The sequence below is a fragment of the Cervus elaphus genome, chromosome X (assembly GCF_910594005.1).
Source record: "Cervus elaphus chromosome X, mCerEla1.1, whole genome shotgun sequence".
Lineage (NCBI taxonomy): Eukaryota > Metazoa > Chordata > Mammalia > Artiodactyla > Cervidae > Cervus > Cervus elaphus.
Genome location: NC_057848.1, coordinates 178,510,972 through 178,524,983, shown reverse-complemented (window position 1 = coordinate 178,524,983; position 14,012 = coordinate 178,510,972). Strand labels below are relative to the sequence as shown.

Genomic DNA, 14,012 nt, shown 5'->3' with positions numbered 1-14,012 from the left:
AATGCAGGAGATGTGGGTTTGATCCCTGGGTTCGGAAAATCCCCTGAAGCAGGAAATGGCAAACCACTGCAGTATTCTGGCCCGGAGAATCCCATGAACATAGGAGCCTGGTGGGGCTACAGTCCGTGGGGTCTGAAGGAGTCAGACATGACTGAAGCGGCTAAGACTTTTTCACTCTTGCAAGGACAGAGGACTCACCCAGGATTGGGGTTGGGTGGAAGACGGAATGAGTGCTCCTGGAGGGCACATCTCCAAGGCACAGTCTACAGATGTCTGGGAGTCTGGCAGGACAGGAAACAGAGGTATTGTGCTAGCTTTGACTGAATGGACCCCTAGGAACTGTAGTAGTTCATGGGGTCAGAGTACGGAATGTGATGGATGTGGGGGCTACAGGGGTAACAGGCCGGGTGACCCCTGGGCTGGTCTAGACGTTAATATGCGCACTCCCTTGGCCTGCAAGGAGATCCAACCAGTCCATCCTAAAGGAGATCGACCCTGAATATCCATTGGCAGTACTGATGCTGCAGCTGAAACTCCAATACTTTGGGCACCTGATGTGACGAAGTGACTCACTGGAACAGACCCTGATGATGGGAAAGCTTGCAGGTGGGAGGAGAAGGGACGACAGAGGATGAGATGGTTGGATGGCATCACTGACTCGATGGACATGAGTCTGAGCAAGCTCCAGGAGTTGGTTTTGGATAGTGAGGCCTGACATGCTGCGGCCGATGGGGTCGCCCGGACTCGGCCAAGACTGAGCACTGAACTGAATTGTGTGTCTATGGGTCAGTGTGTATGTGTGATGTTTGTGTGCATGTGTATTTACGGGTGTATGTGTATTGGGGATGTTGTGTGTATGCATGTGTGTATATGGGTGTGTGATCTGTGTGTGATGTGTGTGCATGTGCATATATGGGTGTGTGTCTATGTGTGTATGTGGGATGTTGTGTGTCTATCAATGTGTGTGTGTGGGATATGTATGCATATGTCTATATGGGTGTGTTTTGTTGTGGGAAGTTTGTGTGCATGCATGTGTCTGGCATTGTGTGTATGTGGGATGTGTGTGTGTTCACGTGTGTATATGGGTGTGTGCTGTGTGTTATGTGTGTGCATGTGTGTATATGGGTATGTGCTGTGTGTATGTGTGATGTGTGTGCATGTGCGTATATGGGTGTGTGTATGTGGGATCTTGTGTGAGTGTGAATTTGTGTGTGAGGGACATGTGTGCATGTGTCTATATGGGTGTGTGTGTATGTGGGAAGTTTGTGTGTGCATGTGTGTATATGGCTTTGTGTGTATGTGGGGTCTCTGTGCGTGCACGTGTGTATATGGGTGTGTGCCGTGTGTATGTGTGATGCGTGTGTTCATGTGTGTCTATGGGTGTGTGCACGGGCCTCTCGTGCACACCTGTGTGTGTATCCCTTCGCCCTGAGGTGACAGCCTCAACCCCTCGGTCTCCACCCCCGTCCCCTCCCCGCTTGGATGCAATGCCCGCCTCCCAGCAGCAGGCAGCCCATGCCCAGCTCTTTCGAATCCGCGCCTGACCATGTGTTTGTCCCCTTCCAGGTCCAGGCGTCCGGCGGACACATCAATAAGCCAGGTACGGCCCAGGGGCGGGGTGCTTGGTCTTCCGAGGGGCGGGCTCCCCACGTGTCTGGGGAGGGCTGGGGTTAGACCTGGTTTTGTTTCTGCTGAGGGCGTTCAGGGGCCACCTGCTCTCTCTGTGTGGGCGTGCAGAAGCTCCTTTTGGGCGGTCAGTCCCACGGGGGTCAGAGAAGGAGACTTCGCGACCAACTCGGAGCTGAAAGATGCCTGGGGCTTGGGGGACCGATTTGGGGCTGAAAGATGCTTGGGCTCTGAGAGCTGTCTGCGGTGCTTGGAGCTGCTGCTGCCCACCGCCGGCGCCCCTTTCGTGGACTCAAGCCTCCAGGGAGAGCAGCAGAGAAACCACAGCCTTCTCCCCCTGAGAAGCCCGCAGCGGGGCCCTGCCCGCCCCATGAGGGCCCCCAGGGAATGCCTGGAGTGCGGCCACTGGGCGTTGGCCCTGTGTCGCTGGGATGACGGAGGCCAGCTTCTTGGGAATCTGGAGGCTGACACCAGTGCAGGGCAACGGTGAACCCACCCAGCCCACCCCAGGGCTTTGGGGGAGAAGAAAGCGATAGACCTGACCTTCTAAGCCTTCCGGCCCAGGACCCAAGCATTGCGGCAGTATTGCCGTTTGCCAGACGTATGGGTGTTTGCAGGTCGTAACGCCGTTTGCGGGACGTAATGACGTTTGCAGGACGAGTGGGTGTTTCCAGGACGTAATGCCGTTTGCGGGACGTAATGATGTTTGCGGTACGTGTGGGCGTTTCCGGGTCGTATTACTGTTTGCGAGACGTGTGTGTGTTTGCGGGCCGTGTGTGAGGCCACGGGTGCTTCCCTTCTTGTGAACTGGAGGTGGGGGAGGAGAGGTTTGACCCAGACAAGAATGGTGTGACACATGGATTCATGGGATCCTTGGCAGAACAGGGTCTTCCCTGATATCTCAGCTGCTGAAGCATCCACCTGCAATGCAGGAGACCCCGGTTCAATTCCTGAGTTGGGAAGATCCGCTGGAGGACAGATAGGCTACCCACTCCCGTAGTCTTGGGCTTCCCTGGTGGCCCAGTTGGTAAGGGATCCACCTGCAAGGCGGGAGCCCTGGGTTCCATCCCTGGGTTGGGAAGATTCCCCTGGAGAAGGAAATGGCAAGCCACTCCAGCATTCTGTCCTGGAGAATCCCATGGAGTCCTTCTCCGCCCTTCCTTTGCAGATGAGTCGAGGATCTAGGGGGGATGCGTGGAGAACCCTGGGCAGGAGCGCAGAGATGATCCTTTCTGATCTGCATCTCTCTCAAAAAGCAAACCTTGTTGTGTTTCTTTTACACCTTGGTACTAGGACGTTTCCCCAAGGACATTTCTCCCTGACCCCGCAGGCTGTACTGTGAATTCTCTATGTTTTCTGCCTCGTCAAAGCACAGAAGCTTCGGATGCTATATTTGAAGGCGCAGTTTGCCTTGAGAGAAGCAGACACATCCCTTTTAAAGTGGGGTCCGACACGCACAAATGGGGCTGGGGGCTTTCGTGAACAAAGCAGCTTTGTCAACCACCCTCCATCCTTGCCCGTTGGGTGGACCATGCTGTCTGCAGAGACCCCCTCCCCTCCCTGGGGCAAAGCCAGCCGTAAGCCATAGGATATGACCTTTCACACTTAATGATGGAATTTGTAACCTTCTGACTCCATAGCTCCTGGATTTTTACAGCCCATTTCCATGAAGTCTTTTTTTTTTTTTTCTAACTCTTTCTCTAATTGATTTTTGCCAATTATGTGAATTTCACAGTTCTCTGCAAAAATGGAGAACCCACGTGTTTAGGAATAACCCGAAAATCTCACCGTCTTCAGTTGCTTTTTTAAAAAGTTATTTTCCATTGGAAGGTAATTGCTTTACACTGAGATGTTAGATTCTGCTTACAGCAGCGTGAATCAGCCATATGTCTACATACATCGCCTCCCTCTTGAGCCTCCCTCACACCCTCCCCTTAACCTCCTTCCCCACCCCGACTTAAAATTTCTGAAATGTCAGTGCAGAAGTCAAAGACGGATGGGGTCTGTGACCGCCTAGAATTCATGCATGCTCACATCTCTCCATCAACACGGAAGTCAATGCCGGATCTTTCTTTTTTTTTTTTTTCTTTAACGCCGGATCTTTCTTTCCATTTTTTTTGCATCAGACCACCTCCTTCTTGCGTGTAAAAACAAGTTTTCTTTTTCCAGCCGCGTGCTGAATGAGGTACAAGGTCGTGTCCCCGTCCCAGGGTGGTACAGCCAGTACTGGTCTGGAGGCTGAGTCACAGGATTTGGCATTAGTATCGGGAGGTGGCTTGAGAACCCCCCAACGGGGGTTGTCTCAACACTCTTCTCGTGGGCCTGTCACCCTCCACTGGTCACCCTGATGGCCTTGACCCCGGTCACTTCCACGACTGTCTGTGTCTTTGTGGGTTTTATTTATTTTTCTTCCAGTTAGGTTGCCCTCCGAGATTCGAAAACTTCCCCCAGACCCGCCCGTGAGAGGGTTTCCTGGTGTTTGGAAACTTCCTCTATTGTGACTCCCTTCCCGGGATGGGTCTCCATCCCTAGCTCTTTTGTCTCTCTTTTCATCTTTTATATTTTGTCCTACCTCCTTTCAAAGACGATGGGCTGCTTTTCTGGGCGCCTGATGTCTTCTGCTAGAGATCAGAAGTTGTTTTGTGAAGTTTGCTCAGCGTTCAAATGTTCTTTTGATGAATTTCTAGGGGAGAAAGTGGTCTCCCCATCCTATTCCTCCACCATCTTGGCTCCTCTCCTCCTGTCTGTGTCTTTGAAGGGAGTGTTCCCGGTGAAATAAAGCCTGCATCCCAGTTAGCATGAGTGCATGCTCTGTGATTGCATCATGTCCCACTCTTTGTGACCCCGTGGACTGTAGCCCGCCAGGCTCCTCTGTCCATGGGATTCTCCAGGCAAGAATACTGGTGTCGGTTTCCATGTCCTCCTCCAGGGAATCATCGTGACCCAGGGATCAAATAACATCTCCTATATTGCATTCCTCTTTTAAACAAGCTTTATTGTTACTATTTTAATTCACTTTCTTCCACCTTAACTTTTTTTTAAAAAATTTGTTTTTAGTTGGAGGATAATTGCCTTACAGTATTGTGTTGTTCTCTGCCGTACATCTATGTCTGCATTTCCACTGCTTCCCTGCAAATAGGTTGACCAGTTCCCTCTTTGTAGATTCCATATATATGCATTAATGGGCCACCCTGGTGGCTCAGACAGTAAAGAATCCGCCTGCAATGTAGGAGACCTGGGTTCCATCCCTGGGTCGGGAAGATCCCCCTGGAGAAGGACATGGCAACCCACTGCAGTATTCTTGCCTGGAGAATGTCATAGAACAGAGGAGCCGGTCGGGTTACAGTCTATAGGGTCGCAAAGAGTCGGACTTGACTGAGCGACTAACTCTGTATGCGTTAATGTACGATAGTTTCCTTTCTCTGTCTGACTTACTTCACTCTGTATAGCAGGTTCATCCACCTCATTCGCACTGACGCAGATGCAAATAAATGCATGTTGACTGGGAATGTCTCGTGTGTTTTTTTGTTTGTTTGTTTGCTTTGCAGTTTATTGAAGTGTTGATGGGGAATATCATGTGTTTTTTTGTTTGCTTTGCTTTTATTGAACTGTCGTTGATTTACAGTGTTGTGTTGGTTTCTACTCTGCAGCAAAGTGACTCAGTCATCTGTTCATTCCTCTGTTATATTTTATTTTTTGGTGCTGCCTTATCCAATGACATTCAATAGATGCCCCCTGGGCTCTATGGTAGGACCTTGCTGTTCATGCATCCTGTATATAAGAGTTGGCATCTGCTGACCCCAAACTCCCAGGCCGTCCATTTCCACACCCTCTCCCTCTCCTGTATTTTGAATTCTTCCTCCTCACACTTGAATTCTGAGCAAAGGATCCTGTGCTCACAGATCCTTTCTGGGGACGGTTTGGGCGGGTGGCGGTATGTTGATCCTCTTGGTGTTTGACAAATCGAGGAATAGAAATTTGGAAATAAAAAGACGGTGTTGGAAACACAAAGAAGCGAACAGACAGGACCCCAGTGAGGGGCCCTTCACACCCTGATGACTGGGGCGCTTCCTCTGCTTTCTGGGGGGGGCGGGGCTGGGGAGGAAGCTGAGTGGGGCAATGCTGAGAATGGTGAAGGGGTGTGTTGTCTTTGTATTTACCTCCCCCCGGTCCCCACCTCCGGCACATTTTGTTCTTGCTTTCAGCCAAAGAGGGTGAGGTCAACATGGAGAACTGTTGCACCAATGCTGAGCCAGCAGGTGAAACAGGGTGGGCCTGTCACCCTCCCATCATCGCCAGCTGTCACCCCCAGCTGCATGTCACCTCCTCCCACCGCTGCCCTACCCTCCCACTCACATGGTGTTGGGGGGCCTGGACATGCCTTGGGGGAAAAAAAAAAAAACATCATCTGTTCTTGTGTGTTTGTCCTCTGCAGTTCAACAGACGCTTCTGGAGAAATAAAGACGTTTGGCAGCCAAGTAATTCGCAGCGGGATTGCAAGCTTGCCTGCTGAGCCTCTCCAGAGATGGGCTGGAGGAGCTGAGATGACCCACCAGAACTCGCCCTGGCTTGTCCGTGCCTTCGCTCAAGTTTGATTCCTCATTTTAATGCTGGGATGCCGTACTCCCCACTCCCCGTCTCCACCACGTCCCTCTCCGCCATGCTGGGCCATTGAAACTGACTTGTGGTGAGTTTTCCATCCACGGGGAGGAAATCACACTTACTTTCTCCACGACCCTGAGGGGGTTTACACGTGAGTGCAGGAAACGTCCGACCGACCGACCAATCGCCAAATCCCAACCAAGTGGCCAAGTCCCAACCAAGTCGCCAAGTTCTCAGCCGTCATCTTTCGAACGCCACCAAGGTTCCCCGAGCGAAAACTCTGGACCGTTTACAAACTGCTTGTAAATGGAATGCTTCTGAAACCTCTCCTGACCGTTGGCTCTTTAACGGAGTGGGCGTTAAGCCTCAAGCGAGTTTTCTCAAAGGTTCTTTCATTTCTCATGAATTTTTTTTCCACACCAGATTAATAAAAAGAAACTTAGAAATCAAGTCCTATTTATGTTAGTGTCTTGCTGGGAGGTGCCTTTTAAAGAAGGCTCTTGGAAACTTCGTGAAACTAGTGACATGGATTACCAGATCCCTTTTGTGTAAGACAGACATCACCCTAAGCACTAGCTCTTCATTTCTGGCATTTGCTTTTATCTGTTCCTTCCCTTCTTGCTCACATTGGTGGTGGTGCTTTCCTTCTTAAGTCTTGGCAGACTGTTTGCAACCCCGGAGACTTTAGCTCGCCCGGCTCCTCTGTATATGGGGTTTCGCAGGCAAGGATACCAGAGTGTGTTTCCATTTCCTTCTCTAGTTGATGACATTGTAGAGGAAATATTTGTTAGCAGCCCTTCTCCCCTGCATCAGATTCTTTCCTGCATCTTCCACGTAGGTAAATGCCAGGAATTGGTTTTTTGTGATCTTTATGACACATTTATCAGCTTCCATGGGAGAGCTTGGTTTAACTTGGGGGCCACACTGTTTTGTGAGAGACAGTCTCCTATATTTTCTAACATCTTAGAGTGTGGACTGAGTGCTTGCTCTTTTCTTGGCTATCAGCGTTGACTTCTCTGCCTTTGAAAGCAATTCTTCCACTCATAACAATGCACACGCCGCGCGACGTCCAAAATGCATGCTTTTATGTGTTGAGTTGGCCAAAACGTTCGTTAGGTTTTAAGTAAAAATAAAATACATGTTGTTTTCAGCCACAGCTGTACTGAGCAACGTGTTCATTGAACGAACCTTTTGGACAATGCCATACGAGGGCTTTGCTTGGCTTTTTGTTTATTTCAGAAAGCATGGAAGCCTTGATAATGCAGATGGGCTGGACCCCACCCATAGACTTCCCTCTCCTGAAATAAGAGTTTGTTTCCCTAATTTTCTCATAGCACACGCCTGCTTGCATAACGCTCTGAGGGTAGTTTTCCAGAGAATCAGCAGTTACCCGAGTGAAGACTTAATCTCATTACTGATGATGGTTGAAGAACCATTGTGTGCTTCACAGCACTCACTGTGGATGCAGAGGGATGTTGTCAGCACACCTGTGTGGCCTGCCCTCACAAACCGCCCGGCCTGGGAAGGGGCGGCCATCAGGGTGTTGCCTAGTCACTCCGTTGTGTCCCGCCTCTTTGCGACCCCACGGACTGTGGCCCCAACAGGCTCCTCAGTCCATGAGATTCTCCAGGCAAGAATCCTGGAGTGGGTTGTCATTTCCTCCTCCATCAAAAAGTTCCTTTGGGTTTTTCTGAAACATCTCATGAAAAGCTCAGAATCGATTTTTTTGGCCAACCCCATCTCGGTCATGAATTCTGGGTCTTTCCTGCCCGGAATCTCAGACACTCTTGTCAGTTGTTTTGTGGGGCGGTTTGCAACTGAGCCATCCCCCTGCTATTGAAGGGTCAACCCCCCTCTCTCCACGAACCCTCCTCCCATCATTGTTGAAAAGCATTGGGAGTTTCCTTCTCAAGGTATTCCTGGAGACCACATCTGTCTATTGAACTTGCTCTGTCTTTGACACTATGATAGTTTTTGCATATATGACATGATTTTTAAAAATGAAGATTGAGTATTTATCATATCCATTCATTGCTTCATATGACAAATGCCTGTGGCCCGGGTGTGTGCAGGGGTGGATGTGACATCTGGATTCTACAGGACAGAACACAAATGTCTTCAGTCAATGGAAGGGGTCGACCAGTTGTCAAGCACTGAGGGCTGGATTAATCAATATGCTCACGTCCTCTTGCTAACTAGCTCAGGTCACCCAGTTACAAAGCTAGCAGAGAGTGTCCACATTCACCCCCGATGAGTCCTCAGAGTCTGTGCTGTGACTTGCTTTATAAAAAGAAAAAAAATGTGTAAAGTCTTTGAAACTCTGTGAATAATGTCGACATTTTTATAAGCATTGCAATCATGCCATAAGCATAAATGTCTCTTTAAACAACAGAATAGTGAGGGGGTTAAGTAGAGGAAATTGTGACTCACTCCTGAATCTATACATGTGAGAAAGAAGTCAACTGGGCTTTTATTATGGACAGTGTATTTACATGGTTGTAGACTCAGCTCAGTTTCTTGTTGACATTAAAATGAATAGGACTTTATCAAAGGTGGGCCTTTTGAAAAATTGAGTTTCAGTTGGGTGGTTTGATGAGTAAATGCTTGGCATGATGATTGCTTTTACAAATCATTTTGGAACTCCTGTATAAGGAAATCACACTCCAACAGGTTTTGAAATCAACGTCAAGTTTTTATTTAAGTGAGACTATACCAGCAGAGGATTTGTTACAAGTCTTGGTCATAATGGATTTGATCAACCCATGTAAACTGTGGTCAAGTTTTTGCTGTGAGATGCTGCAGTGAATAGCGTTGGAAGCATGGTTTTGTGGCTCCATGCAAGTGCAATGTATGTGTTGCATCAATGCCTGAAGCTGGCTTTGTGAGGGGGAAAGAAAAAGCATGTGTATATTCAATTTTTATGGACATTGCCCAAACACCCCCTATAGAGGTTGTGCAAATTCACGATACACCCCAATGATGTTAGATTTGTCTGCTCACTGCTGAGCAAACTTTCCAATTGGTGCCAGTCTCTGAGTTGAAGAAGATATCCCATCAACTGTGTTTACGTAACATTTGTCTTAACGCAAGTGAGGTTGAGAATCTGTGTGTGGGAGACCCGTTGCCATTCTGGTTTTGAAGGAAATGAATATGCTGTTTGCCTGTATGTGTTACTGGTCCTTTTCTTATTGATTTGTAGGAACTCTTCACATATTAAAGATATGACTTGACATAAGTAGCAAATGTGCTTTTTCACTTTATGCTCCACCTTTTAACTATGAAGTCATATTTTTCGCCCTTCACATTTATTATTTTTTTTAGTGAACTTATGAATGGTTCCTGGGCTTGTTTTCATACCTAGAAAAGCATCAGCCATACTGGTATTAGGGCTTCCCAGACGGCGCTAGTGGTAAAGAACGCACTTGCCGATGCAGGAGACATAAGAGACCTGGGTTCCATCCCTGGGTCAGGAAGATCCCCTGGAGGAGGAAATGTTAACTTACTCCAGTATTCTTGCCTGGAGAATCCCATGGATAGAGGAGCCTGGTGGGCTACAGTCCATAGGGTCACAAAGAGTTGGGCCTGAGTGAAGTGACTTAGCATGCACACATACTCATATTATTTAAAAAACAAAACAAAAAATCTGCTCGTGTTGTCTTATAAAATTTTATGGTCTTTTTTTAATTAAAATATATTTTGAGTAGACTATTTTATCCCCTAGGAATGCATTTGTATCATGATAATGAGGAACAGATTCCTTGATATGTAGTTTCTTTTTTTTTTTTTTTAAACCATCTTGGGAAAATCCCACTATTCACAAACCATTTATTGACTAGTCCATGTTTTCCCCCATGGATCTGAAATGCAATTTATAGCATCCACTAAATTCCTGGACATTCCAGGGAAGGAATGATTTTTTTTTTTAATTTGTTCCTCTCCTCTTGGATCCTTTACAGAAGAAGATTGGTAACACCTGTTTTGCCGGGGTCCAGCCCCAGCAGGATCCAGGGGAACCCTCAGGATGAACGGTGTCAGTGAGAGAGAGACACGTAGGACCGGCCTTGATAGGGCCAAGTCTCCTAGGGAGAGAGAGAGAGAAAGAAAGAAAGAAAGAAAGAAAGAGACCAGACCAGGAAGGTGCAGCAGAGTCTGGCCGTTGCTTTATTTTTCACCGTAGCCTTTATACCCTAAGTTGGCACATTTCTAAGGGGCAGATAAGCATACAGACTTAGTTTAACATTACATCAGCTTGTCCTTCACGAAACCAGGTGTGCTCTGTATATTTTTTGTTTACGAGAGTCTTTTCCCATAGATTTTTTGTACATTATCTTCTGGCCTTGAGCTTAGCAGAAAACAGAAAAGTGGCAGTCTCATGATAGAGCAGGTTGCAACATAATAGAAATACAATCCTGTTAACACAAAGGTCAGTCTTTTTGCAGAAGTTCTCAGCTAAATTTACCTAAAAAGTTTAACACACAAAGACTCTGCAGCTCTGGTGAGGCAGCCCCTGTTTAGCACTCCTGGATAAAATTAGCAATTATCTTATTGTTTTTACACTAGGGCTAAACTCTTATTTTACTAGATCTCCAACTATATTAACAATAGTTTCCACTGCACAATCTCAGCACATTAACATCAATCAAACATTGATCCAATAACCACTTTTAAAACAATATTTTTTGTATTCTCTAATAGGGCTTCCTCAGCCCCCAAAGGGCTCTGTTCCTATTAGGGCCTTTTTTATGGTTAATCTCTATGTATAATAGCTTTTGGCTTTCGGGCCTGTTGACAATTTATGGCTTGCACCTGGTGCAACTTTAAGCAACTTCAGTAGCCGACCCTGTCTTATTTGTGGTTAATCTATTTTCTTTCTATGAGGTGTCATCTCCAAGGGAACTAGATAGGATTACATTTTTTACAGAACAGAAATGCAAAGGATTGCAAAAACAGCAGATATGGCACGAAACAGGCTCTTAGTCTAGACGTTAATAACCTGCAAGAAGTCGCCAGCTAATCTCTATCTAAACTATTTTCTATTAGGCACATTTGTGGCTATAATATTTGTGGAGCTTTTCTCACCCCGCGAATGGGCCTATGCTTAATAGTTTCTTTTGTTAGCGTGCTGTACTTAGGATGTTTAGAACAATCATGAGCATTTTGTGCAATGAGAGCACACATTTATCAAACAAGCCAGAATGCCAGCAAAAGGGTTTGGATTGAGGCATTTCCTTCATCCCTGGCCCCTTCATAGGGTACCAGCATCCAGGAGATTTATTAATTGGCTTTTAAGTTGGTCTTTATTCAGTGAAAGAGGAGCAGGAGAGCTCTCGGCAGGCAACACAAGAATCCGCAGCAGGGCAAATAAGAACAACAGCAGAGAAGGGGGGAGGATACAGGGTGGGGTAGAGGCTGAGGCCAACCTGGAGGGTCCCTTATCCTAGACAGCCTTGCCTGTCAGGTATTTTCCTCGTGACCTCATCATGGATGGGGTCCCGGACGGCCTTGCCTGCCCGGTATTTTCTTCATGACCTCGTCACGGGCGGGACCTCCCATAATGGTTCCCAACACCGCTTGAAAACATAAAATAGTTCTAACTGCACCTTGCAGGGATTCAGGCATAGTGGAACCAGTAGTAGCTATTTTTGCACCGATTTTCCATCCTGGAAAGCCACCAGCTTCGGTGTTAAGAGCCTGCATGCAGTGCATAAGACCTGGGTTCGATCCCTGGAGAAGGGAATGGCAACCCACTCCAGTGTTCCTGCCTGGAGCATCCCATGGACAGCTGAGCTCTGCACTCAGGCAGGCCCTCTCGGGGGCCAAGGGCCACCTGCTGCTGAGTCTCCTGCTCTCATCAAATGCCGCCCTAGGCCCGTGTCCATCCTTATGACCCACCTTCTCCCGGGCATGCCCTGAGCTCTAGTTGCAGCAAGTTAATCTGGAGATATTCCCCCTGCCGACGTCACACCCTCGCGGCTCCTGGGAGCCTCCTAACGCACCCTGTCTCCACCTGCGGGCTTCCAAGTACAGGTCTCAGGGGTGCTACCACATCAAGAAGTCCCCCAACCTCCTGGCATTCACAGCGCCCTCCCCCTTATCCCAGCATATCTTTCCATGCTGAGACCCAGCATGTCCTCCGGGTCAACCAGGAGGGGGCTTGCAGCAGACATTTGGTTTGTTTTGGTTTTTTTTAATTCCACGTGCTGTCTCTCCTTCCAGCCCACTTCATGGGGCCCAGCGCTGCTCTGCACATCCCTCGGTGGATGTGGGTCCTCCCCGGACATCCTCAGGGTGGGACAGTGGTGGGTAGGAGCGTGGGGGGTGGATCCCCACCCCACGTGGTGTGCTGGCGAGGTGCATCCTCAAAGCCAGAGCGGGCTCATTGGTCTCTGGTCTGAGGGCTTTTGCAGCGTCAGGCAAGCAGGGCCTCTGTCTGGTTCGAAGGGAATTCTTCTGAAGCCTGGAGGACGCTCCAGGCAAGGAGACTGGAGTGGGTGGCCATGCCCTCCTCCAGGGGAAATCTTCCCCACCCAGGGATCAAACCCACGTCTCTTATATGTTTCCTGCATTCCCAGGCGGGTGTCTCAGAGGGCCACAGCATCTGCCTACAAGGCGGGAGACCTGGGTTTGATCCCTGGGTTGGGAAGATCTCCTGGAGAAGGAAACGGGAACACACTCTAGTATGCCTGCTTGGAAAAATCCCATGGAGAGAGGAGCATGGAAGGGTACAGTCCACAGGGTCGCCAAGAGTCAGACACGACTGAGCGACTTCATTTCACTTCCCCCTGGGAAGCCGGGCGGGGCAGAGCAGTTCATTCTTTTCTAAAGCACATCTGAGACCCACTGAGTCAGTCTTCCAAGGCAAAGAAAGACAGTGACGGCCGTGTTCATCTCATCTGATGCCCACGCTTTGACTTGAAAATCCTCAAAATTCTCTGCGTCTCTATGACCAGCCTGGCTTTGTGTTCCTAGAGTCTCTCTCAAAGAGAATGCATTCTTTCTTTCTTTTTTTTTTTTTCCCTGCAGGTCAGTGACAAGGTCCTAATGTAGACACAGGGAACAACATTCAGTAAAATAATGTAGGATGGGAAAGAATCTGGTAAAGAATATACATATATGTGTATAGCTGAATCACTTTGCTGCATGCCTGAAACTAACATCGCATTGTCACCCAAATTTACTTCTATTGAAGAAAAGAAGGAATTTGCCCCCGTCTATAAGCACCTGCAAGGCCCACAATGGGTTTTGTTGTCCTTTAGTAGCTCAGTCACCTCATACAAAGAGCTGGCTCATTGGAAAAGACCCTGATGCTGGGAGGGATTGGGGGCAGGAGGAGAAGGGGCCGACAGAGGATGGCATGGCTGGATGGCATCACCGACTCGATGGAGATGAGTTTGGGTAAAACTCCGGGAGTTGGTGATGGACAGGGAGGCCTGGTGTGCTGCAGTCCATGGGGTTGCAAAGAGTCGGACGCGACTGAAGTGAACTGAACTGAGTAGCTAGCTCAGTTGTGTCCAACTCTCTGCAACCCCGTGAACTGCAGCTCACCAGGCTCCTCTGTCCATGGGACTCTCCAGGCAAGAATACTGGAGTGGGTTGCCATGCCCTCCTCCAGGGGATCTTCCTGACCCAGGGATCGAACTCACGTCTCCGGCATTGGCAGGTGCGTTCTTTACCACTAATCAGGTGACAGAGCAGGAGGACCAAGTGAAATTGGATTGTCTCGCCCCCACCATCCCCACCACTGACCCTAACGATAACTGAGATTCAGGGGTGCAGTGTGACTC

At 48.5% G+C, this 14,012-nt stretch overlaps 1 protein-coding gene across 8 annotated transcripts in view; it reads left to right on the top strand.

Moving 5' to 3' along the window:
- Positions 1–9,463, top strand: part of LOC122689358 (spidroin-2-like) — a 110,905-nt gene extending 101,442 nt beyond the window's left edge. For all 8 annotated transcript variants that reach the window (XM_043895727.1, XM_043895735.1, XM_043895734.1 and 5 more), the window contains 2 exons: positions 1,567–1,600; positions 6,062–9,463. In XM_043895727.1, the coding sequence (XP_043751662.1) occupies positions 1,567–1,595 (29 nt within the window). In that variant the 3' untranslated portion in view covers positions 1,596–1,600; positions 6,062–9,463. The remainder of the gene's footprint in view (positions 1–1,566; positions 1,601–6,061) is intronic.
- The last annotated feature ends 4,549 nt before the right edge of the window (positions 9,464–14,012 follow it).